General features: G+C 48.6%; 1 protein-coding gene across 8 annotated transcripts in view; it reads left to right on the top strand.

The window, feature by feature from the left end:
* Positions 1-24,023, top strand: part of LOC108924279 (histone deacetylase 4-like) — a 125,549-nt gene that overhangs the window by 96,308 nt on the left and 5,218 nt on the right. For all 8 annotated transcript variants that reach the window (XM_029247532.1, XM_029247530.1, XM_029247527.1 and 5 more), the window contains 11 exons: positions 173-359; positions 1,090-1,223; positions 2,565-2,667; positions 3,868-3,914; positions 7,095-7,202; positions 8,567-8,622; positions 8,868-8,955; positions 9,615-9,734; positions 10,742-10,839; positions 17,593-17,711; positions 18,654-18,787. In XM_029247532.1, coding sequence (XP_029103365.1) covers positions 173-359; positions 1,090-1,223; positions 2,565-2,667; positions 3,868-3,914; positions 7,095-7,202; positions 8,567-8,622; positions 8,868-8,955; positions 9,615-9,734; positions 10,742-10,839; positions 17,593-17,711; positions 18,654-18,787 — 1,194 coding nt within the window. The remainder of the gene's footprint in view (positions 1-172; positions 360-1,089; positions 1,224-2,564; positions 2,668-3,867; positions 3,915-7,094; positions 7,203-8,566; positions 8,623-8,867; positions 8,956-9,614; positions 9,735-10,741; positions 10,840-17,592; positions 17,712-18,653; positions 18,788-24,023) is intronic.

Raw genomic sequence — 24,023 nt, 5'->3', positions numbered from 1 at the left:
ATGTGGTGACACGTTGTCTTTTTCCCAGAATACACTGTCATGCTTTCATCCTCTTAAGTGTATTGAAAAAGCTAGGCTCTGCTTTTCGGTGTGGTTGTGAAGGTTGCTGTGCAGGGGTGGGTGTGGAGAAGGTCGTGTCACTCATGCGAGTTCCTCATTTCGGCCGGAGCAGCAGGCCCTGCTTCTGGAGCAGCAGCGCATCCACCAGCTGAGGAACTACCAAGCATCCATGGAGGCGGCGGGGCTGTCAGTGAGCTTCGCAGCACACCGGCCCCTCTCCCGAGCCCAGTCCTCCCCAGCCTCCGCCTCCTTTCCCATGGCGGTGCAGGAGCCGACAAGCAAGCCCCGCTTCACAACAGGTCAGTGCCACCCCGACACACCGTGCCTTTCTCCTCCGCCTCTTCCTGTGCTCTACATGAGTCATGTTTCTCACAGAGGCTTTTGAAAGAGGAGTGCCTTTGCAGTGACTCATTGCCAAGACTCCCTGCTCACAGCCCCACGATGCAGACTTGTAGCACTGTCTTTTCCAGAATGGGGCTCTCAATTGACGTCAGAGCTGTCTCTTGTTTTAAACTTTGTGCATGTGGAATTCACTGTGACAAAGTCATGTTGGCCACTCCTGGCGCTGCCCTGCTTTGGTGCGCTCATGTTCTCTCTCTCAGTAGCATGTTGTGTGTTTCTACATGTCATGCAGATCCCACTGCAGGCAGTCAGTAATAGTGGGAGTATAAGCTGTTCCTGCGTGTCCCCGTCCCCCTCCCCTTCAGACCAAGGAACACTTCATGGTTGCCCTCTGCCTCTGTGATTAATGTGTTCTTTCTCGGAGACCTAATCAATTGTCCTTGACTGCGTTTTTCTCTATTGCCCACGGACTCGATGCGGGGAGCATACTGATGAGTCCTTGGAAGGGCGGTGTGTGTGAGAGCGGGAGGACTGCCCAGGAGGGACAGTGGGCTCACTGCATGGAGACTGACTGGCAGACCGCTTCCTGTGGAGGCTGACTAGCTGTGTGTGCCATTCATCAAACAGTTGTGAAACTTTCTTCTCATTTGTGTGTGTTTTGTGCGCACACGTGTCTGTTTCCCGCAGGACTTGTGTACGACACATTGATGCAGAAGCACCAGTGCATGTGTGGTAACACCAACACGCACCCAGAGCACGCTGGCCGCATCCAGAGCATCTGGTCCCGACTGCAGGAGACAGGCTTGCGCAGCAAATGTGAGGTAATGTGTTACAAAAAGAGCCACGTTGATTATGGCAAAGTCTGTTTCAGTCTGCAGAGAGATGATTCTCCACATTTCTGAAGGTTTGGAACATTGACATGAATACCTGACACTTTTCTCCTAAGCGACTTACAGCAGAGGGCGCTGTTAATCCAAAAAAAAAAAAAAAAAACTGCTTGTGGCCACAGTTATTGAAACTGTAAACAACCAAGTTTGCCTAAGATAACATGCTCCTTTTTCAAAAGCTGCAGGAAATGTGCACTTGTCACAAAAAGCTTGTAGACGAGGATTTTGGTCAGATAATGGCGTTAAAGGTCCATGGTGAAGCAGATCTGGGCCTTATCACAGTGTGCACCTGTTCCCTAAAATTCCTTTCTCCTTTCATTGTCAAAAATTGGGCCCAATCTGTTGACTGAACCCCGTTAAACACTCCTTCCACGATTTAATCTTTTCTCTATGACATCAGCCTCACACACTGTTTCCATTTATTTTCCCAGTGTGTTTTCCCCAACAAACAAGTCCCTGTTTGCCTTCCTGTCCCTGTACGATGCGTTGGACATTGTGTGGTGATTGGAGGGGGGTCTATTTTAATGGGGGTGTTCAAATAAGCTGGATGGGTTTGATAGGAGGAGTTCAGTAGATGGAGGTGGAGAAATAGGGGCTGCTTAGCTCATACCAGAGCTCCTTGGGATGTTTATAGGTCTTCAGTGGGAACTGTTAAAGTGCACCAACAGCCCTGGTTCCCTGCTTCCCGGATGGGGGAGGGGCTTGTGTTTACAGTGAGTCCTGTCACTTTGACCTGCCGCCATCTCCCTGCTCAGGAAACCTTTACTGCCCTTGCTGTAAAATCTGAGATGCTGTGCGCCAAACTGCAGGTGTCGCCTTTCTCCCCCATCCCCCTAGCCCTCATCCTGGGGGGGGGGACCCTGCTGCTCGGACTTGGCCCCACTTGGGTCCGGTGTGTGCCGCTGCGCCAAACTGCTACAGGGGGAGGAATAACATTTTTATGGGCGATATTTCACTAGTGGAAATGCAGCAGTGCAGTCCAGCACAGCATTCATCACGGTCTGCTGCGACCTGCTATGGTCCACTCTAATCCAGTACAGTCCACCCTCACCCGCTACGGTCTACTGTGGTCTACTTTCACCTACACCTCAGTTGTGTCTCTGTTTCCCACACTGTGATGCACATTAATGTCCTTGAGTCCCGTGACAGTCCCCAGGCTCAGGGCAGTTCTCTCACACGCATGTGCGCAAACACATTTTGCTACAATGCGGATCCGCCTGTTCTTGGTCGACACGCCACATACTGAGCCCACTCTCTCTGTGTCACTGTCCTCAGTCCATCCGTGGAAGGAAGGCCACCCTGGAAGAGCTGCAGACGGTCCACTCGGAGGCCCACGTCCTGCTGTACGGCACCAACCCACTGCGACAGAAGCTGGACAGTAAGGACTGACCCGGCTGTGAACCCCATCCCCCAAATACGACTGTACTGTATATGTTGGGGCCTCGCATGCCTTGAGGACCCCTCTCCTTCATGGTGCTGTTGCTGTACATCTTCTCCACAACGTTCCAAAAAAAGCTAGGATCTTCAGGTCGGCACTGCTGTCTTAGTAACACCCCCCCCCCCCCCCCCCACTCACTCGTTTATGAACTTGCTGTCAGTAACCATAGGTAAGTGTTGGGGTCATGGTGGTCTGAAGCCCATTCTTGGGGCTAACCTTGTTAGGGTACCCCCCAGAGAGCACACTAATCCTTTGTAGGGCAAACATAAACAAACACACACACTTATTACTTAAGAGCTGCCAGCTTACCTGAAATACACGTGTTTGCATGTTTTCTCTTGCAATCCATACTCCCTGCAGACCGATCACGCTAAAACCCGCAGCTAATCACATAGTCCAGGCACTGAGATGGCAATGTTACATGCTGGGCCACTCTTAGAACTGCAAGAAGCTGCCACTAAGTGCCCTGCCTCCCTCACTGGCCCTGTGATAACACTGCCAACACTTGTGGGCACCACACCACACTGTTCACACAGGTGTTCAGTGTTCACTCCCTGCCAGCTCGTGTTCCTCAACATGCCTCTTGCCTCTTGCATCCATCTGGCCAGCGTGCGAAGGAAGGCCCTCACCTTGCAACCAAAAAGGAGCTCGTGTGCTGTTTTTCCATGACTTCAACCCGCAGCCCTTTCAGGCAGTAATTACCCCATTCCAGTGAGCACCAAGCGATAGCCCCGGCGTCCCACGCCTCGCCAGATCAGAGCCCGATAGCCACAGAGCACACACAGTTTCTCTTTCACAATAAAGGTAGATAAAAATCCCAGTGCTCCAGTGAAATGGCAGTGCAGTGCTGAGTTCTCTTGTTTTCAGCTGCTGAGGAACCCATACAGTGCGAAGGGGTTTTACAAGTTAAAAACAAACTTTAAAATCTTTTCACGAATGTGTTAGTCAGGTCCTGGAGTATGTACTAAGGACGTGCTATGGACAGCTGAACACTGGGGGGTCACACGGGAATCATGTGATTGTGTCAGCAGGAGAGCAGTTTGAGGGCTTGCGCTGCAGTGGTGGGGGGTTCGGAGGGGAGCGCCTCTGGCACCGCTCCCACACCGTTTGGTAAAGTCCTGTCTCCCCATGTCTTTGCAGGTTCCGTGACACCCATGTTCGTGAGGCTGCCCTGTGGCGGAATCGGGGTAAGTCTCCTCTTCTCATGTGTAAATTAGGTCCCCCCCCCCCGCCTTCCAGCGGCAACAAAAAGTGTTGCTTTGCTTTCTGCCGGGCGAGTAATTGCGTCCAGATGTTTTCTATAAACAATCTGTGTGCACGGATGGGAGAGGGCAAAGGCTGTGCGTCTGTGCATGGGACACTGCACATGTGTGCCTGTGTCCGTATTTGCGTGTGTATGTTTGTGTGTTGCCATGCATGTTTGGCGTGTCTGTGTCATTGGATGTGTGTGTTTGGACCTGCGGGGAGCAGCCGAATGAGGTGTTACCATGCTGTTGCCAGGGCCGCACCACATTGGGTGCATTTGCCCTTCACGTCTCCTGTACTCCCACCACTGTGCCCGCTGCAGCGTTCCCATCATCATTTGGGGCAGCTGGGAATAATGCAGGAGATAAGAGGGCTCTCTGTTGTGGAGATCCATTATTGGTGAGCATTCCCCCATGGGTGCTGTGGTAGCAATTGGTGATTGGGGAGAGGACGGTACCTGGGGAGCTGTGACCTTTGACCTCAGAATTGATCTTATGTTACTGACTTTCAGAGGTATTGTTTCATTGTGGCTTGGTCAGCACCATTGATGGCTTCTGCACAGGCCGCAGTGAGTCACAGAAGACTGTTCCACAAAAAAAACTGTTGCTCTTTACAGTCCAAAGGCAAAAAAGGAAGTGTATTGCCAGAGAAAAGTGCGTCCATATCTGAGTGGAATGGAGTAGAATCATGTCCTTCCAGCAAAGTGTCAGAGCCCAGAAGGGTTCCTCTCACCTGCTAGTTTCAGTAGTAATGAGGTGTGTTTGTATGGCAGGGAGAAAGAACACAATGTGCAGTGTTGATCTGCGCGCCCGTGACCTGTGTGTGAATGCGGTGGTCTCCGTGTGTTTGTGTGTGCTGAGAGCAGTGGTGTCGGGGGGTGGGGGTGACCCGCGGGCCGATCCCGCCTCCCTGGGAGCCAGGCTGGTGAGAACACAGAGGGGCTCTGGACTCTTTTATGGAAATAGAGCAAAATTGTTGACTTCCTGGCTGTGGGCTCACGCCTCCGCTCTGAGAAGGACCCCTCCAGAGCGGCGAGAGGCTGCGTTTCTTCACTCCGACATGCTGTGGCCCTTGTGCTCTCCTCCTCCTCTCTCTACTTCTTATTTACCTCCGTCACCCTCTGCACTCTTTCATTCTCCACTTTTTTTTTTCCTCCCGCTCTAAGTCCTTTTGTACAGTAAATGTGCCGCAGCCTTGTAATTCGTTACATAGCCAACTTTTGGCCGCACTTGAAAAAGCTGGAGTTTTTACGCTGGCCTCAGGCACACGACGCCATTAAAGAATCCATAAATTGCCAGAGAAGACTAATGCTGTCTGGGTACCTGTGTGCAGAGCCTTGGCTTACCCGCCAAGCTGGACGTCTCCCAGCGGCCCAGAAGAAATGTCTATCTCCATTTTCATTCCCTTTGTAGAGGCCTTTCCCTGCTGTCGCGGTTATTTCTCAGTTTAATATTCCCTGTCATCTGGAACTGGCTCTACGTAACCAGCTCGCTACACTCACAATAAATGTCTCACCAGTTGTGGTGGTGTTCTCCCAGGCGACACTTCTGCATGTGGACCATCAGATGGTGTAGTAGTTAGAGCTGCCACCTTGCACTCAGTGTACCCAGGTTTGACCCCACTCATCTAGTAGTACCCTTTAGCAAGGTATTGGTACAGTAAAAATCATCCAGTTGTATAAACAGGTAAATAATTGTAAGTTGCTTTGGAGAAAAATATTTGTTAAATGAATAAATGTAAATGTGTATTTCAAATACAAAAACTGAGACAGCGCTGGGATTGACACACATATGAGCAGCGTTGTGAAGTAATTTTCACCGCTTTTAGTGAATAGCTGCTGTTTATTTACTTGTTTTTCATCTTTTCATATTTTCTTATTCACAACTTACTTTTTATTGGGGTACCTATAGATGTTTGGAATTTGAATCTGCAGCCAACTCCGCAGGCACATAGCCAAAGCCCCAACCAGCACTGCGCTCTGCTCCATGTTTGATATTTAGAAACAGCAGAACGCACAGCAGCTAAGGTCATGTAACCTGAAAGCTGTTGGCACAGGTCCCAGTGTCAGGAGAGGAGCAAGGAGTTAAATCTGAATGTCTTCATCAGGGTGGCTAAATGAGTAAATTTCAGGTGTTGTGAATAGCGCAGTAGGCTGTACTATTTAAATAATAAAGATTGTCGCAATGCCAGTAATAATAAGATGTCTTTCTGGTGAACTGCTCTCAGAGGGAAAAGTAACACGTAGTCCAGGTTAACCACTGTGACACACAGTAAACAAAACATCAGCAGTATTTCTGCTGTCTAGAAAAGTAGCTGTTATGAAACACCCCTGCAGCTCAGCCATCTCCACCCAGTTTAGTTTCGCATGTGGCGACTTTCTCACCTGTCACGCTGAGCCGCCACCGTGGCGATGCAGAAAAGTGGTCACCGCTGGCTGGGTGGTGGTCGCTCTGGCCGGAGGGCGAGCGTGAGGACGCATAATGAAGCTGAGCCGTCAGTCGGGCTGCCTGATGAATGGCTGGCCTCTTGCCCCCGCCACCAGTTGCCTGCTGGAACCCGAGGACACACCAGCCCCCCTCCCCACCTCTCCTATGTCAAATGTTTGGTGTTAACACTGGGAATAAATGGGCACCAAGTGCAAGCCCCCAGCACACCACCGTATTTATTTTCCCACTACTCCTTCAGCAAGTGCAGGTAGACGGCAAGCACCAGTCAAAGGACACTTTGCTTCTGAACCCCTGACCTTTGATCTATGGCCAGTGGGCACTGGCAGGGGCCTGTGTGAGTCACTTGTCTGAGCCACTGCAAGGAGTCAACACGGGAGACGTCACGCTGCTTTGTAACTTCTCCGGCGCTGCTTACTCAGACAGCAAAGCCCAGAGAGTCGGCGCCTCCTGCACACACAGCTGTTTTGTGGATGACATGTTTAGCTTGTTGGATGTCACAAAGCCAGAGAACAGCCTGCAGTTCACCTCTGCCACCAGGACTGTGGCCCACAGTCTCGTCACGTTGACCGAATTGTTTTCGTGTTGGGGTGGAGGTTAGCACCTGGGAAGAGTAGTGTCCTCTCCAAATCACCGTATGTGTGTCTGTGCGTGTGTGTCTGTGCGTATGTGTTGCAGGTGGACAGCGACACCATCTGGAACGAGGTGCACTCCTCAGGAGCAGCCCGCCTAGCTGTGGGCTGTGTCGTTGAGCTCGTCTTCAAGGTGGCGTCCGGGGAGCTGAAGGTGAGACCTTCGTCATGCCCACCACTCTCTCAGGAAGGGTCTCAAAACCTGTCTCTTCAGGATACACTTCTCTCCTGATCTCGCAGCAGCTCTGTACATTTACATCACACCATCTGTCAAAATCACCTGTGTACTTTTTGTCAGTTCTTTATGCAGATACTTGCATGTAAATCTCTTCATCTGCTGTGGAATCCAATCAAAATACTCTGAGATGTATATCGCTTTGGACAAAGGTGTCTGCTAAAAGAGTGATTATAAAGTGCACTGGTCCAGGGAGAGAATCCCCCTCATGTCACACTAGTGCAGAAAGAGCCCTAACAGTCCTGGGTCCTCTGAGTATTTTTGTGTTTTTCACCCCCTTGGTTGCAGTGGAGCCTTGCTGTGTGTCGCTTCATCCCCGAGACCCTGCAGTCTAGCAGCGTTGCCGTAGCAGACAGGGCGGGGAGGTGCTGAGCGCAGGCACGAGTGTCCCGACGCCTGCCTTCCTGTGTCTGTGGTTGTACCTGGCAGCACTCCCTATTTGAACACAGCAGGCTGTGGCGCGCCGCGTTGCTAACCCCCTGCAGAGCAGGGCGGAAACTGCCTGCAAATGAAATTCCTCTACAGTGCGCTCTTTAGGGCCTACACAACAGGTTCGCAAACATAATAGCTCAGGGTTGTGTTTGGTGCTTACTTCCCTACCATGGACTGCAGCCAAGTTGGCTTTGAACCCCTCTAAAACTGTGAAAAAGTTTCCTGTTGAACGTAAATGTCTGGCTGAACCTTTATATTGCTGTACACACTTTATAAACACAGGGCGCTGCTCTGACATGTTTGCCAACGTCTGGGGTATTTTTGACTGCGACTTTCTGCGGTGACCAGCAATTTGTCTGGAAGATGCCTCTTAGCTGCAGAAGGCCCAGGGAGCTCGCAGCTTTCGTGGACAAGCCCGCTAAATATCACCCCAGGTAGCGGCAGGCGTGCGTGAGTGCAGGGCGACAGCAGCGTGGAGATTGTAAATAGAAATCCTCCGCACCTATTCTTAGCTGCAGCGCTGCCAGCTGGTTGAGAAAACAAGGTTGAGCTAAACCTCTCCCCCCTTTAAAGTAATATCTCCAAACGCGAGGTGGAAAAATAATGGAAAACAGCTGCATCAGCATCATTAGACTGGGAGTCCCTTCTCGGTGTCAGCGCCTGAGCAAACGGGGGGGGGGGCAGTCCCAGAGATCACCACGTGAGGACTGTCCATCCGAACCCCGCCGTGTCCACCATGCACACCGCTCACACTGAGAGGCCAGGTGGCTGGAGCAGGGAAGCCTTGGCAAGGTGGCATTCTGTCAGTGTTGCACTGTGGGTAACGTGGCGGTGCGCTCTCTTGTCTGCAGAATGGCTTCGCCGTGGTGCGGCCCCCAGGACACCATGCCGAGGAGAGCACGCCGATGTAAGTGTGGAGGCCAGAGGAGAGGAGCGGGGTAGCCCACCTGTCCTCTGTCAGTGCCGCTGCGCAGGCGCTGGAACAAGGGTTCCGTCCTCTAAATAAATGACACTTTACATCTAGTGAGCTACACTGAAATCTCCACCAGGAGGTGACGACGATGAATATCCGGTGTTGTCAGACAAGTGTTAGATTTGTTGTCCTACAGCTGAATCCTTTTTTCCTCTTTCTCTTCACACTCTGCACATCAGGGGATTCTGCTACTTCAACTCGGTGGCGATTGCAGCCAAGCTGCTGCAGCAGAGGCTCAGCGTCAGCAAGATCCTCATCGTGGACTGGGTGAGTTTGCTCTGAAATCCCTGGTGCAGCCAGTGGGCGGAGCAGCACGGGCCTTTCGGTTTGTGCCGTGTCCACCTCGCTTCCCGTCCCAGTGGTTTGCGGTTCCTCCTCCGCGTCACGCCCAAATGCTGCAGACGGCAGTGAGAAACTGCCAAGCGTGAAATGCGGAGAGATTGTGCACGTGTGTGCGTGCAGCTCCGATGCATTTCGTAACACGTAGCTGCATGAAAATAGTGGAAATGCTTTGGATGGACCGCGCACTTGTGGCTGTCCGCTTATTTGCAACCAGGACATGCAAATGCCTTAGAAATGTCTTTCATTTCCTCCCGTCTGCTGCTCAGGACTTCTGAGGCTTCTGAGACTTCACTGGTGTTTAAAGAAGAAAACACAGAGAAGCATCGCAGAAATGTGCTCTTAAAAACAGCTCTTAAAAATGGAAGCGTGTTTTGCTGTATTTTTATGAATATTTTTACGTTGTCCATCGTGGCGAGTAAATAATCTTCTCGGAAGACACCTGATGTAGCGGTTAGAGAAACATTTCATGGGTCGAATACTAATTGAAAAGTGAGTTATGTTTCCACACAACCATACACACTGACTGTCGCTCAGAACCAGTAGACTTTAAATGGGTCTCTTCTCCCCAACTATACTTGTTTTAGGATGTTCACCATGGAAACGGAACTCAGCAAGCATTCTACAGTGACCCGAATGTCCTCTACCTGTCTCTCCATCGTTATGATGATGGCAACTTCTTCCCTGGCAGCGGAGGACCTGAGGAGGTAAGGACTCAAGCAGTCCTACATCTTGTATTGATTTAGCAGATTTTCGGGGTGTCCACCTGTAATGGTCCATATAATCTGTTGTCACTAAACTGTGAGTAAAATTTGGGGAGGAAAAAACACAGCACCGCCACAGAGGTCAGGATTAGGATGAGATGGTTGAGATGAGACTTTACTGTTCTCTGACCTGTCGTCTGCGTCTGTTGGAGTTCGCAGAGCCATTGAAAGAGAGACGTTACACTTGCCCTGAGAGCTCTTACCAGGCTTCATAGGTCATTTGCAGGCTGCATTGTGGGAATTTTTCAGCAAGGCCTTTCTTTGTAGCATAATACTTTAGTGTTTGTGGGAATTGCCAATCCCATGTCCAATTTCAGAAGCATGTCTGTGAATAATAATGAACTGGTTTCTAATTGACTTGCATGTAAGGTTAAATAGTATCATAGTGTAGAGTCAAACTGGCAATCTAAGGATAATTGTTAATCAGCACTGGTACGTATTCTCTTTATAGTGCTTCTAACTCTTTTTAAATGTCTAAACAGATTTTGTCTTGTGATGAACTTTAACATGGTTTTAAATGACTCATTAACCATGCGGTACAGCTCTGTGTATTGTTCTTCACTTTGCGTTAAGCCAGAGTTGTTCTCCAGTCTGTTATCCTTTGTTTTAATTGCTGAAACGTAATTATGGCTCGGTGCAGGGCAGTCGGCATTGAGAAGGCAGGCCTCTCGGGCCCTTACACCCACACAGCAGCCGTTTTAAGAGAAAACTTCTCTCATTGAAGGGCTTTGAAGGCCCCTCATTCAGAGCTCACAGGCCTGTCCTTGTAGCTCCTACACGCGTAATCCAGCGTTATGAGGGGACCATCGTGCTTGCACAGGGTTTGAGGTGTCACTCCCAATATGTGAGCTATACCAACATGTTGAGCTCTTTCATCAGTGTCATTTATCTGCATAAGTGTCTGTATTTTGTTACCAGTCTGACCTACAACATCATTTTGTTTTGTATAGGTGGGCAGCGGGCCTGGGATGGGCTTCAATGTCAATGTGGCCTTCACTGGAGGTCTGGAGCCCCCAATGGGAGATGCCGAATACCTGGCCGCTTTCAGGTAAGCATCTCGGACCCCTTCCCGCTGTGTGCCTCCTGTTTACTGCTTAGAGCGAGTGGAGCAGCTGCGTGTACAGGCCTCGTCCTTCCCAACCTGTCCCCAGGTGGCCAGCTTTCACCTCGACTCTCACCTCAGAGGTTAGCTGTTACTGGGCAGAGTCTGCTCAGAAACCCTCCGGCAGCAGAAGACCGCTATATTTCATGGACACAAAGTTCCCAGCAGAGGCTTGACAGCAGAAATCCCTGGATGCTACAGGCTGTGCTTTAAATCTGTAGACTTTTACTTGAACAGCTCAAGTCTTATCCAAAGCCAAGCCTGAGCTTTGCCAGTTGATGTTGCGTCACTGCACTCCATCAGCTTGTCTTGGTTTCTCAATATCAAAATGTGTAATAGTGACATATTAATATAGCCAAAGTCAACTTTGTCATTCCACCTGTAGGTGAGTTACACATACAGAGAAACAAAATTTTGTTTCTCTCTGGCCGTTTCGTTTATCTCCTTGCAACATAACCCACATAGTGCAAGACAGTGCAAATACAGGACAGTGCAGTACACAGACTTCCACAATACACATGGGTAATATTAAACAATGCTAAAAAGATTTACATATAATGTACAGTACAAAGAAAACTATACAGGGCACATAATTTACACTGTAGCATTAGAAACAGTGGTGTGAGCTGTGGGAGCACAGTAAATAGATACGGCGCCATTTACCTTCGTTCTCGAGCAATTTTCAGTTTCTGATACCCATCGTCTAAAACAATGATGCAGGTGATTACTGTCCGTTGAGGTGGAGCATATCATTGACTATAGACTCAGCCAGCGGAAGAAGCTCAAACAGGACAACCCAGCAGAAGGTCACTGTTTAATCTAGGGCATCATCTGAGTTAGACGAGTTTTATTTTTTTATTTTGCAGAGGTTTAAAATATATATGTCTTGATATTTATGAAAGGAAAAAGCCCAGTGCCTTGGAACAATTTTGTGAAGCCCTCCTCCCTTTTATCTGGTACCTTCACCGAGTGCCGTCTTTAAAGGCATGCCAGCAGGACTGAAGCCCATTATCCCTGGTTTCTGACAGAGGGCTTTCTGGGCCTATTAATAACTCCCTCCCCGCCCTCCTCCATGGGCGACGGGCGATTTGTGATGGTGCCCCACGAGGGCTTTGAAGAGGTCCGTGCGCCCAGGCAGGTACACGATTAATATTGCCCCCCTGGTGGGCCGATTGCCCCTAATCCCTGGCGAGCGACTCCCCCTTCTCCTGTCTCTGCATGCGGCCTCCATAAATCTTGCTACCGGCCCGGAGCGCATCCCAGATAAGCGCAGATCTTCTTCCTTCCGCCTGTGCTCTCTCGCCATCCAGGATGTAAGTGAACCCAGCTGGGTCAGAACCGCCCCACATACAGAACCATGGCAGCTAGTACAAGTGCAGCATGCTTTTTATGGAGTGCAGCTACTTTTAATTTAAAGTTTTTAGAGGCTTCAGCAACGTAGAAATACTTCCTCAGTTATTTGAATAGTTTTTAATAGAAAATTCTGGAAGGGTTGTGCGTGTATTTATGCGCTGTTAGACAGACTCTCTTCGTGCAGTTTCCCTTTGTGGGCTGCTGTGACCTTGGTCTGCTGTTGTTTCTCAAGTGGACTTTCCCCTTTCTTCATCCAGCATGTGGACTCCCTGACTGCGCACTGCACAGCCGCCGCCCGCCGCCTCCTTTGTGCCAGCTTATCTGTCCGATGTGCTTCTGACCAAATTGCGCTGCTAGTTCTCTGCAGCTCTGCAGTTTGTCTTGGCCCTGTTGTCCCTCGTATCATGTTAGGCTGCTCAGAATACATGTATTTGTCCAAGTTCTAACTGTGCGTTTCACTGTTGCTTCCAGTAACTTCCCAACTCGACAGCAGAAACCGACTACCAGTCATCAACGCCGTTCGAACATTTGACCAAAGGCTTTCCAGATCAGTCTCCGCCTTTTCATTTGTGTAAATCCCAACACGGATTGCATGCTATCTGAGGTTGTGTGTTCCCCTTGACAGAAGGGGAACGGTCCTATGAGTCATTAAGACAAGCATTACATAGATGGAAACTTGTAAGCTGGCAAGAGGATCTCACAGCTACGCAGTCATCCGACTTATGACCGCAAGGGACATTCTAGCTGGAAAACTGGGGTGCGACAGGTGAAACTGAGAGGTCATATTTGGAAATACCTGTGAGAGGGAGCAAACGGCATAGTCCCGCTCTTCTGTCCCATCGCAGGGTTCCACTTGGGTCCCCCTGTGTGACTCTCCCTCCATTACAGAGCACTGCGTATCATCGGTGTGCGCGAGGAGCACTGTCTTTAACCTCCCAATTTACTGTCCCCCCATGGGTTGACGGAGGGAGCAGCAACAGCTCGTAGATCCACAGTGCTCCCCCTCTTGGCTGTCAGTTCGGCTGCCGCAGCTGGTTTGTGGGCCCCGCGAGATGCTTCGCGCTTCACAGGCAACACCTTGTTTTTTAGGCCCAACCAGCGCCACGTTGCATTCGCTGGGGATTGAGCCTGAGATGGGGGGAGAGGGGGGGAAAGATAAGAAAATTGGCTCTAATGAAAACCAGAAGCCCAGGCAGTCGTACCATGAACTTGGAAACGGAGAGAATTGAGTTTAATTCAAACCAGCTCTGCACAATGCCAGATGACAAAGCTTTGAAGCGTTTTTTTTCTCTCTCCTCCCCCCGCCCCCCCCCTTTTTATTCTTTTTTTCTACTTTTTTGTGAAGGAAACTATTGGAAAAGCCTTTGAGTTTGACAGATAGCCATGGCTAGCATTAACTCTTTGTGGGTTCTCTGTTGTGGCGGACAAGGCCTATTGTTACTCAGACGGTTGCAGGGGTACCTCGCTCACGGATTAGAGGTCAGTCGGGAAAAGTTGTCCTTTTTGGTGCTTGTGGTCACAAAATTGCATTTCATCGTGTTCAGTTTCCAGTTTATTGCAGGCAGTTCTAGACTATGGGTAATTACTCTTCATAAGTTTAAGACATAGAGTTAGGGCTGCATTTACATTTTGTGTTTACGTTTATTCATTTAGCTCACACTTTTTCCCTAAGCGACTTACACTGTGGTACCTACAGTTATTTACCCATTTATACAGCTGGATATCTTTACTGGAGCAATTTTTTAGTGCAAGTACTTTGCTCATGGGTACTACAGCTGGAGGTGGGATTCGAACCTGCAACTTTTGGGTCCAAATGCAGCAACTCTAAACACTATGCTACCAGCTGCCCCTGCTAGTGTACCTCAGTGGAATTTACTGTGGTGGTCCCTCATTTAGTGTAGGACTCACCACCATCTCTACACACAAATGTAAGAATATTAGAAGGGGCATGCTTTCCTTCGCACATCCCTTTTTTGGATATGGCTTTGAAATCAGGAGGTCCTTAATCTCAAGTACATGTGCGTGTGTGTGTGTGTGTGTGTGTGTGTGTGCGTGTGCATTTTAATTGTTGTAAGAAATACAGAATGTTTGGAGTAATTCACATGGTGGGACTGGAATTCAGCCTGTTCAGAAACAGCACCAGGCTTTATCTGGAGAAGCTTCACCAAAACCCTTAGAGATGTAGTGCCTTTCCAGGAATCATCTGCCAAGCAGTGTTATGGCTCCACACCCTCTCCCAGCCCAGTCCTTCCCTCTGAGTCACTCCTGGCTGGTTCACCACACAACTGCTGAGACACTGAGGTAAAGGGCAGATGATCAACCCTCGACGCTTCCGATATGAGAAACACCACTGAGGAATTCCCTTCTTCCTGGTTTTTGTAATAGGAATCGCAGCAGAAAAATCTGTATTTTTAGTTTTTAGTTTTGTTCACTGAATTTTTAAGATGAGCTTTTTGGCAGGTGTGGTGCATAATATTCTGTTAATATTAGGACATTTTGAATGGCACGTGCAAACATTCAGATTGGTTTTTATTGTATGATTTTGATGGTATAATTCAAGCCACACAGACACCTCAGTGCTGGATTGTAAGAAAAGCATACCTTTTATGCATAACAGTATTAGCAAAAGTGTGCCATAAAAGTGTTGGCAAATCATTACTGATAAGATGCGAGAAAGCAGAGTTGAGCACTGAGATGCTCTACATTGCCATGTGTGGAACCAGTTTGCAGCCCTCGTCATTCTGCAGAAACACGCAACTCTGTCGATGTGTCTCTAAGAGTCCCAGAGATTTCCATGACTGCGTTATAGTCCTTAAGTAATAAAATTATACTTTCCCTTGCAAAATCATGAAGGCATGCATCTTAAAAATAGGGAAAAAGTGTTATTTGCTCAGGGATGTTCACTGGAGCATGTTGCTTGCTTACTGACTCTGTAGAATGTTGCTTTTCTCTGAGCTTTCTGTTTCCGAATGTGACTGCAAGGTGAAGGATTTGTCTTTTTGGGGAGTGCGTCTCTCTATGTGATTGTAAATATTCTCCACAGTGTACCTGTCCAGAGAGAGCAGAAAATTTTGTATGATCTCACCGCTTCGACAAGTGCTCAGGGCTACGGGTGAGAATCTTGGCCATATTTTGTCATTCCAGCTCAAAATGAGAAGGCTGCACTCCTCCAACACTTTCCCTTTCTCAGTACAACGTCAAGACAGTGTTTCTAATATTTTGGACCACAGAAGCTCTTTGTTCCTGGCACAGTAACTTGACATCCTTAAGGCTGGTATTAATGTTTCTGCACTTGATTGGCTTTCGCAGAACGGTGCTCTTCCATTTCAAAATGCTGGAGTAACAACTTATCGGCGATTAGTTAGGACACAGAAGCACCTTATATATTAAACATCACGAGGGTCAAAATGTCACTTTGAGCATGAGACGCAAGAAGAGGTCATTATTGAGGAGATGAAGGTCTGGTTGCAGTCACATCAGTGTAACACGGCAGCCCTCTGTTGCGCTCATGGTCGACGATAACGATTATGCGGATTCAGTACCGTGGTCTCTGATTACTTTTATTTCTAATAAATGCACAAATGCGCACAGAGCAGGATACGTACAGCTTGTAAAATTCCGTGTCCATCATCTAAATAGAGAGGTCCTTTTCATCTTAACATAGATGGCTCGTGAGTCACACACCAAACACTGAGCTCCCCAGACACACAAGCTAATAATTGATCATTGTGGTTTCCATGTTACTGTCCCATGCTCTTTAGGAGACAAGAATGTGATGATTTGAGCAGTTCAGAGGAGGCTGGTTGTGCACCTCCTGGTGTGGAGGGGAGGTCTTTCGGAAGCACATGGCACCCCCCCCAAGCCTTGTGGCTTGACAAAGGGGGCTTGTAGCCCTTTGCAGAGCCGCAACGCAAAGGAGGCCTCTCTGGAGCAGCCTTTGCTGTGGTCACCGAGCCAATTTGTAGGTATTCCAGGCAGGCTGGGCGGCCACCGTGGTGATGTGTGTTACCTGTGGTGGAAACCATGACTACAGTGTAGGGTAGCGCGGTTTCCTCAGCCCCTCACATAGAGGCGTGTGCTTCGCCGTTCTCAGGATAGCGAGTGTTTGTTTGTCCTTTGCGCTTAGTCACACACAACCTTGTCACGCCTGCAAAGATCTGTTTAAAAGAAAGGCAGAAATACATGGTAAAGTTTTACTCATATTTAATGGGTGTTTGTACATCTATTTCTGAATTTTTAACATTAATTTGTTTTTTTAACAAATGAATTTTATTTTAAATTTGTTTAATTGTTTTTTTAATTAGTTTTTAACATTAACTTTCTTCGACATAAAAAAATATAGTTGAATCTTTTCCACTTGTAAGATGAATGAGTAGGTCCTCATGAGGGTCTGGCTCCCCTGTGTTTCTGTTATTTATTTATTTATTTTTTGTAGTTGAACTGCTGCGTGACTTTAGATGAAAAGGTGTGTCTGTCTGTGTGTGTGGTATGCCGAGTTTGAAGAGCGACCAAGCATGAGGTGGTACGGGTGGACTAGAGGAGCTTTTATGTCCTGCATCAGTCCATTTAAGTACTGCTGTGGCCACATATGACCCTTGTCTCTTCATGAGGTGTGTCTGATAATCCGGGAGTTGCGTGTGAACACGCTCCTGCACACCACGGTGTAAAATAGTCCTGGTTTCCAGTGACTCATGTTGCTCAGGAGCTTCCAGGGTGGCCAGTCTGGGGCCTTCATAGCCAGTGTCTCCACTGGGAAATTGGCAGTACACCACCACGGTGGCATCCAAACCCGAGTTGCTGATGACGCAAGCCCAGCTCGGATGGCAAACCCTGGAGTACTCCTAAAAATACCAGCACCCACCCAGAGGCTGGCCCGCCAGCAGGGGTAGCACTGCAAGCCTCTCCGTGGCCTGTAATTGTGGCGTTGGCGGGAAAAGGGGGCGGCTCCCGGCTCAGCCACAGTCGTGAGGCCGACACTGTGCTCCGGAGGTTGAGAGTGTGCACTGACATCAGTTGCCTGCCATCTCCATCCGCAGCGTGGCATCATGGGCAAGCAGCTGCGTGGGCCAGGCGTGCGGTCCTGCTGTCAGATGAGCATCTGCAGTGGGCATAGAGAGCCTGTGTTTGTCAACATCTGCCTGCTGCTCTAGCCTGTAGTGATTCCCTGCTGAGGGAGAAAGAGAGGAAGGTGCTTGTGTGAGAAGCACTGGGATCTGCACGGACCTGCTGCCAAGTGCAACATCCCGTCTCTATCTCTTCTCTCCTTTGCAGTGACTTGTGAGTATTGAGGCGAGTTGCTGGCTGACTATTACATGCTCTCTCTCTCTCCCTCCCTCCCTCTCTCAGGACGGTGGTGATGCCCATTGCCAACGAGTTTGCCCCGGACGTAGTGCTGGTCTCTGCGGGCTTCGATGCTGTGGAGGGACACCCGCCTCCGCTGGGAGGATATAAACTGACTGCCAAATGTAAGGAGTGATCTACCCAACTTTGTCCTCACACGAGTATCCCACTGACCCATGAGTCTTTGTCTTGGGATCATTCTTTTTATAGCTCCTCTCCATTTACTCTTTGGTCCTGCGATCAAAGGAAGGAAGGAACTTTTTTGCCCATTATCCCAGTTTTCACCATTGTTATATGTGTCATTTCCATTTGCTTTCTAAGACAGACCCTCTGCCTCCTTAGTATCATTGAACACTTATTTACTACAGTTTTTTATTAGTAGCCATAGCTGTTGACATTATTCTGTTTGATATTTTTCATAAGAAATTATCTCCTCATGTTTTGTTGAACTCTGGCTGTGTGGTTGGCATAGTGTGCCACTTTCCAACCCATGGCACATATTTGCTTGGCCTCGAATGTTGACTTTGTTTTAAATGGAACCTGTGAGTGGGGCGGTGACTGCACTGGGGTGATCATGACAAAGGTTTGGACTGTCTGAAATATTTAAAATGTTTAATTTTTGAAAAGTTTCTTTTAAAAGAGCTTAAAGAAGCAGGAAAATGTGACTTTAAATTACAATCTCATGCATGTCAGACTCGAGAGAGCCTCTCACGCCAGGATGCTGTGCGGTGTCCTGTCACTCGGTGTCATGCCAGCATAGCGCTTGCGAAGAATGCGTGTGAGATTTTGAGTGGAGTCTGGGTTGAGGTTGGAATGCATGCTTCAGATCAAAGATCAAAAGGAAACCAGAGCCAAAATACTGAGCCACATTTATTAAAATTAAACCTGGCTCGTATTATTTGTTTAGGCTCAGTAAATCCTGACTGCTGTCTTTGAAAAAGAAAATATGATGTAATACCTTCTTTTTTTCTCCCCTCTCCCTTGTCCGTGCGCTTTGATCGGTGTCCAGGCAGCAGAGTGGCCCACCGCTCTCTAACCCAGCTCGCATTTCCTGTTTCCCGCGGCAGGCTTCGGCTACCTGACCAAGCAGCTGATGGGCCTGGCCGGGGGCCGCGTGGTGCTCGCCCTGGAGGGGGGTCACGACCTCACCGCTATTTGCGACGCCTCCGAAGCATGTGTTTCTGCTTTGCTGGGAAACGAGGTAAGAGACACGAAAGGGGGAAACCGGGCACAGGAGGAGTCGAACCGCAGTCATACACTCTGGTCTCTAACACCACCCTCTCCAGTGTTTGCCGCTTCTCCATCTGTGCGATGAAGGTTTTCGTCTTCTGTCGCCTACTCTGGCAGTAAACACGGCACACAGAAATAGTACCGCAAGGTCGGATGCTTGTGCCTCCAAAGTATGTGGTGAGTGATGCAGTGGTGGGCAGTCCCTGAATTGTACAATTGCAGTGGAAGAGACCGAGGCCAGATGTTTTGCAGCAACAGCTGTTGTAGCTGTTATCAAAATGTTTGTGAGTGCCTCCCCTTCCTCCTTGCGAGCATTTCCAAGTGGGGGCAGCGGTCAGCCCAGGGAGCTCGATTGGGGATCTCAGGGTCAGGGGAGAGAGCAGGAAATAGCAGCCTCCTTCCGCCATCCCCGGACCGCAATGCCGTAGGAGGCCGGCCACACCCGAAAGCAGGCCCGTCTGCAGCCGGACTGCGGGAGGGTCGAGGGCCCCTCAGCGGAGAAAGAGGAAGACACCACCGTGCAGCTGACAGGGGGGCGTAAGCCGTAGCTGGAGTGGAGCAGACGGTCAGCATGAATTGATGACACACAGCAAATTAAGCCCAGTACAGTGCGGGGTTTTCATTTTCCAGCTAATGGCTGGAGGTTGTGCTTTTCTGGCATTTGACATTAAGGAATTAAATTTTACAGAGTCACGCGTTCCAAGATAAACTTGACGTGCCAGAGAGTTATCGCTGCAGGGCCCGCTCTCCCAGGAGGGGAGGGCCGTCACTCACTGCAAAACGTGTTCAGGCTTTTGCGAGCAGTCCAGTGTCCCATTCTTCATTAGGTGAGCCTGTGTTTGTGTGTGAGTGAAATCCCCTGGGTGTTCCCTGTACTTTTTTTCACTGTGAGCAAATGAACTCCAGCGGCCTCTTTTACGTGGGAGGACAGAGAATGAGGCCTGATGCGCTTTGCAGTCCCCTGAGAGGGTTGGGCGATGACTCAGTGTGTGTTGAATGTCCAGCCGAACATCACGACTACACAGTGCAAATGAACAGAGCGTCTTTCCAGAAAGCTTTGTTTTACAAGCATGATAGATCTTGAGGGAGGGATTTTTTTTTTCTTCTTCAGTCACACTGCAGACGTCCCTGCCGACACACCCTGAGTGTGCTTACTTTGTGAAAAAGGGAACGGCCTGTGGAAAACATCGCGGTTTGCCCGGCGTAGCCTTAAAATCTGCATTAATGGGCCAGTAGAAATATATTGCATCCTATTACAGAATTACTTGCACGTGAACATCCAGCTGCCAAATGTTCTTGCCCAGTTTTTGCAGGGCTCCTTCCTTCCTGTAGAGACATCCAAAGATGTGTAGTGGGACGTTTCAGCTGAGGTGGGTCTTCCCAGGGCCTGGCTGGGGGGGGGCACCGATACGCAGGCTCTTTAACGCAGCGTGTGCGTGTATGTGTTCGTGTGCGTGGCGAGGTCAGAGGATCACCTTGTTTGCTCTGCTTGCTGTAGGGGCCCTAGACACAGCCGTAAATCTCTTCCAGGAACTATAAATGTCTGATGGGCCTCCCGTCCTTGTAGCTTTCGCAACAAAAGGGAAAACAAACAGAGCGGTAAAATAAAACAGCGATGTGGGATGTAAAAGGGCGATTCTGCTAATCGTGGCGCTGGTGAAAGAAGTCACAGGCCCATGCGCTTCGCGGCCTGCCTTAGCATTCCACGTGGAGAGAGAGCTGCTGCTCTCGGCCCGTGTTCTACAGAGAGCCGCCCCAAGTGCAGCTCTTCACAGGAAAATCACCACAGCGAGCTGAGGAGGGTGAGCCAAGACACAAGCCTGTCTGTAATGCAATGGTGGAAATTGGTTTACCCACACATGGTGGACCCAAAGCTTGGTGGTACCATGCTACCAAGCTCAGGGTTTGCGTCACTGCCTGACTTCTCCCTCCTCCAATTCTGTACATGCATCAGAGCCTGAAAAGAGAATATCCCAGAGTAAAGGGCCAGCATGTATTCTAAAAGGAGTTTGAGTTAGATCTAGTTTCGTCTGGCTGGTGTAGCCTGTGTTGGGGGGTAAATTGTGTGAAACCATGTGGGCGGGTGTAAAAGTGCTTCTGCCCCGTGCGTCTTGGGCCGCCGTGACAGCAGCACATCTGAAAGCGGTTAGACTCACACCCCTGCCAGATGGGGTCACTGTGAGCGAGGGAGCTCGTATAATCAAAGGAAATCGGGAATCATTTGAAGTAGAAGGAAGCTATTATTATATACCAGCTTTCGCCTCACGTTTCACAGCCAACTCTCCAGAGGAGAGGGAATATAGAATAATGTGTGCACACGCAAACACACACATATACACGTTTGTTTTCCTTGGGGGCACTTTGCATCATCGCTCACTACAGTTGGTCTGTTTTGTAAAAAAAAAAAATTTTTTAAAAAACTTTGTGTTGTTGATGTATGGATTTGAGATATTTACTGCATTTTCTTTGCAGTCTGTGCATTTAGTTGATTTTTGTTTCAATAGGACCTCCTTTCTGTGTGTGTGTGTTTTTTTTTTTTTTTAAATAAATAGTTTACTCTTCTCATCAGGACATTTTCCCCATGAAGTCCTCTCAAGGATTGTGGAGGATTTGAATCCACACACGTATTACATTGTGTGACATCTAATTTGCGCAAGTGCACATGTGCAGGTAGTGCTCATTCACTGTGTGGCAGCCCCAGTAAGCAATGAGAGAACAAAAAGGGAAACACAAGGGTGATAGTCAGTTTTTTTCTAAGTATAAAAACTGCAGTATGATCAACAAGCAGTGCTTCGTTTATCGAAACCTTTTCCACAAACGCGTGATGTCAAGAAGCTGGATCTCCTTCCGCTCCGATGAGAGAGAGTCCGTGAAGCAGAGCTACCCTCCTACCCTGACCGTTTGTCACCATCTCAATACTGGAACTGCACCTGGGCGCCCAAATGCTGCGCTCTCACTTTCTCGGGCGTTCGGCCACAACCAGGACGGTACGAGTGATCACATGTGGACCTTCTCACCGGAGTGCACAAGTTAGCTTCCTCCTGTGTGGCTGCTTTATTGACCATTTTACTGCTGGGACAGGGAATGAGAAATTGCTTTCCTTTTTCTGACAGGTCAACAGCTGTAATGAGACTTGCGTGCGTTCCCTTTCAAAGTAGGTCCTATTTGGGGATTGTCTCAATAGAAACGCTTGCTTTACTAGACTTTACTGCCATGGAATTTGGGCACGGACCTGAGTGATCTCCATCTCCGTAGCCGATTAACTCGGCACTGATGTATTTCCTGTGAAATTGCTCAACTTTGAACTTGTGACTGAGTTGCACACACACATGTTGCTCTCCAGCCTATGGTTGTTAGCAATTATTTGATAAATAAAACATAATACACTAATTGTTAACAGTCATCAGTGAGATGTTTTGTTTTCTTTTTTCTTGATTTTCACAATTACTGTAGACTTGTTACATTTTGTAAATATTGTTAACGCGCTTTTTATAAAAACACCTGTGAGGTGTTTATCCTTAGCACTCCAAATGCTAGTATTGACCCCAAACCTTTTCTGTAAATCCATGCAGTATAATTGTTAAAGTTAATATTTCTGAGCAGGAGAAAAGCAAGCAAAGTGTAGTGTCACAATGGATTTTCACGTACAGTGTGATGTCTGGACTTGCCAGCACACCGAGAGCAAGCTGACTGGGACCGTTAAAGTTTATAGGGAACTGGTAGAACTGCCCATCAGCTGAATGGGCAATTCTGGGAACTGAGCGCATGGGCACAAGGCGCTGCTTCGGGGACACGAGAGCAGAGGCCAAGGATGGAGGTGTTGGAGAGAAGTCTTGACTCATAGTCTTTGGAAACTATCCACTGTAACTCGCAGCTATAGTGGTGGGCCGTGTGTATGTGAGAGAGACCACCTGGCTCTGCATACTGATCTACAGTTAGCTGCTTTTCTTAGCTAGTTTGTGTTTTGCTAATAATGCCAAGGTTGTGGGTGCAATCTCTACATGTATCTTATCCACATGTGTTTATCCGGTAGTGTAGTGGTCAGAGGCATCGCCATGCAAGCAAAAGACCCGGGTTTGATTCCCATCTCTTGCTCTTGCAGCCTAAATCTCAGTTCTTGTAAAAATGTCCCAGCTCTGTAAATGGGTAAACAGTTGTAAGTAGCTTAAGATTGTAAGTCACTTTGAAGAAAAGTATCAGCTAAATGTAAGTGACTTTTGAAGAAGAGTGACAGCTAAATAAATAAATATTGATTACAAATTTTACATGAAATGCAAAAGTAGCTTCCTCCACACCCAAAATGGGTCAGCTTTGAAAGAAACATAAACCCAGTGAGTCCATGAGTAGACACTCAGGTAAAATGCTGTCTTGTGAAGTTCCACTAGCATCGTGACATTTCCTCGTGACCATACTGATCAATATGAACATGATGTGTACAGCCTGTACACATCAGTGCGATTTTGTTGTGCCCTTCTTTGTCCTAGTGAGGCTGTGTATCACTCACACTTGTATTTTATTTTTGTGAATGGTTGTGCAGTTTGATCATCCTCTCCAGTCCTTGATGCTATGAAACGGTGTGCCTGTGCCACATGTGTGAGACTTGTGTGGCAAGGAGGAGGCAGTTGTTTAGCAGTGGACTTCTGGGTAATACTTGTACCTCCTGAGGGAAGTCCTCACATAAAACTCATCTGCCTGGGTCTACTTGGCACTGTTTTCAGTGCCTGCTTCCTTCTGCATAACTCTGTGCGTGTGCAAGCCTTCCACAGAGCAGGAGGAAAGTGTCCCAGGGTCCGGGTGGCCGGGCCTGATGGATTTTGGTGCCGTGACACAGTGGGATTATAGTATCCCTCTCCCTGCTGTGCCTCGACCAGCTCTGTCCGCATCGCTTTTCCTCCTATTTATTTTGATTAAATTGAAACTTCTCACTCTGCCGAGGGGCACTGAAGCTTGCTTTTCCTCCCCGTTCTGGCACACACTGCAGCTCGGTGTAGAGTTTCAAACCCTCTCCATTTTTTTTCTTCGTCCCTGAAGAGAAACGGTTGGGTAGGATGAAGGAATAAAAGCACGCCTCTCATTTAATGTTTACACAATGAAAAGTTTGGCCATTTTACTCTTTCTTTTCACATGAGGGTGAAAAAATGTAGCCCAGAGCCAGAAGGAAATCAGATCATTCCGGATTAGGAATGCAACTTTGCCAGTGTGCAGTT

Source organism: Scleropages formosus, chromosome 21 (genome assembly GCF_900964775.1).
Source record: "Scleropages formosus chromosome 21, fSclFor1.1, whole genome shotgun sequence".
In the NCBI taxonomy this organism is placed as follows: Eukaryota; Metazoa; Chordata; class Actinopteri; order Osteoglossiformes; family Osteoglossidae; genus Scleropages; species Scleropages formosus.
This window is presented reverse-complemented; position numbering and strand designations above follow the sequence as displayed.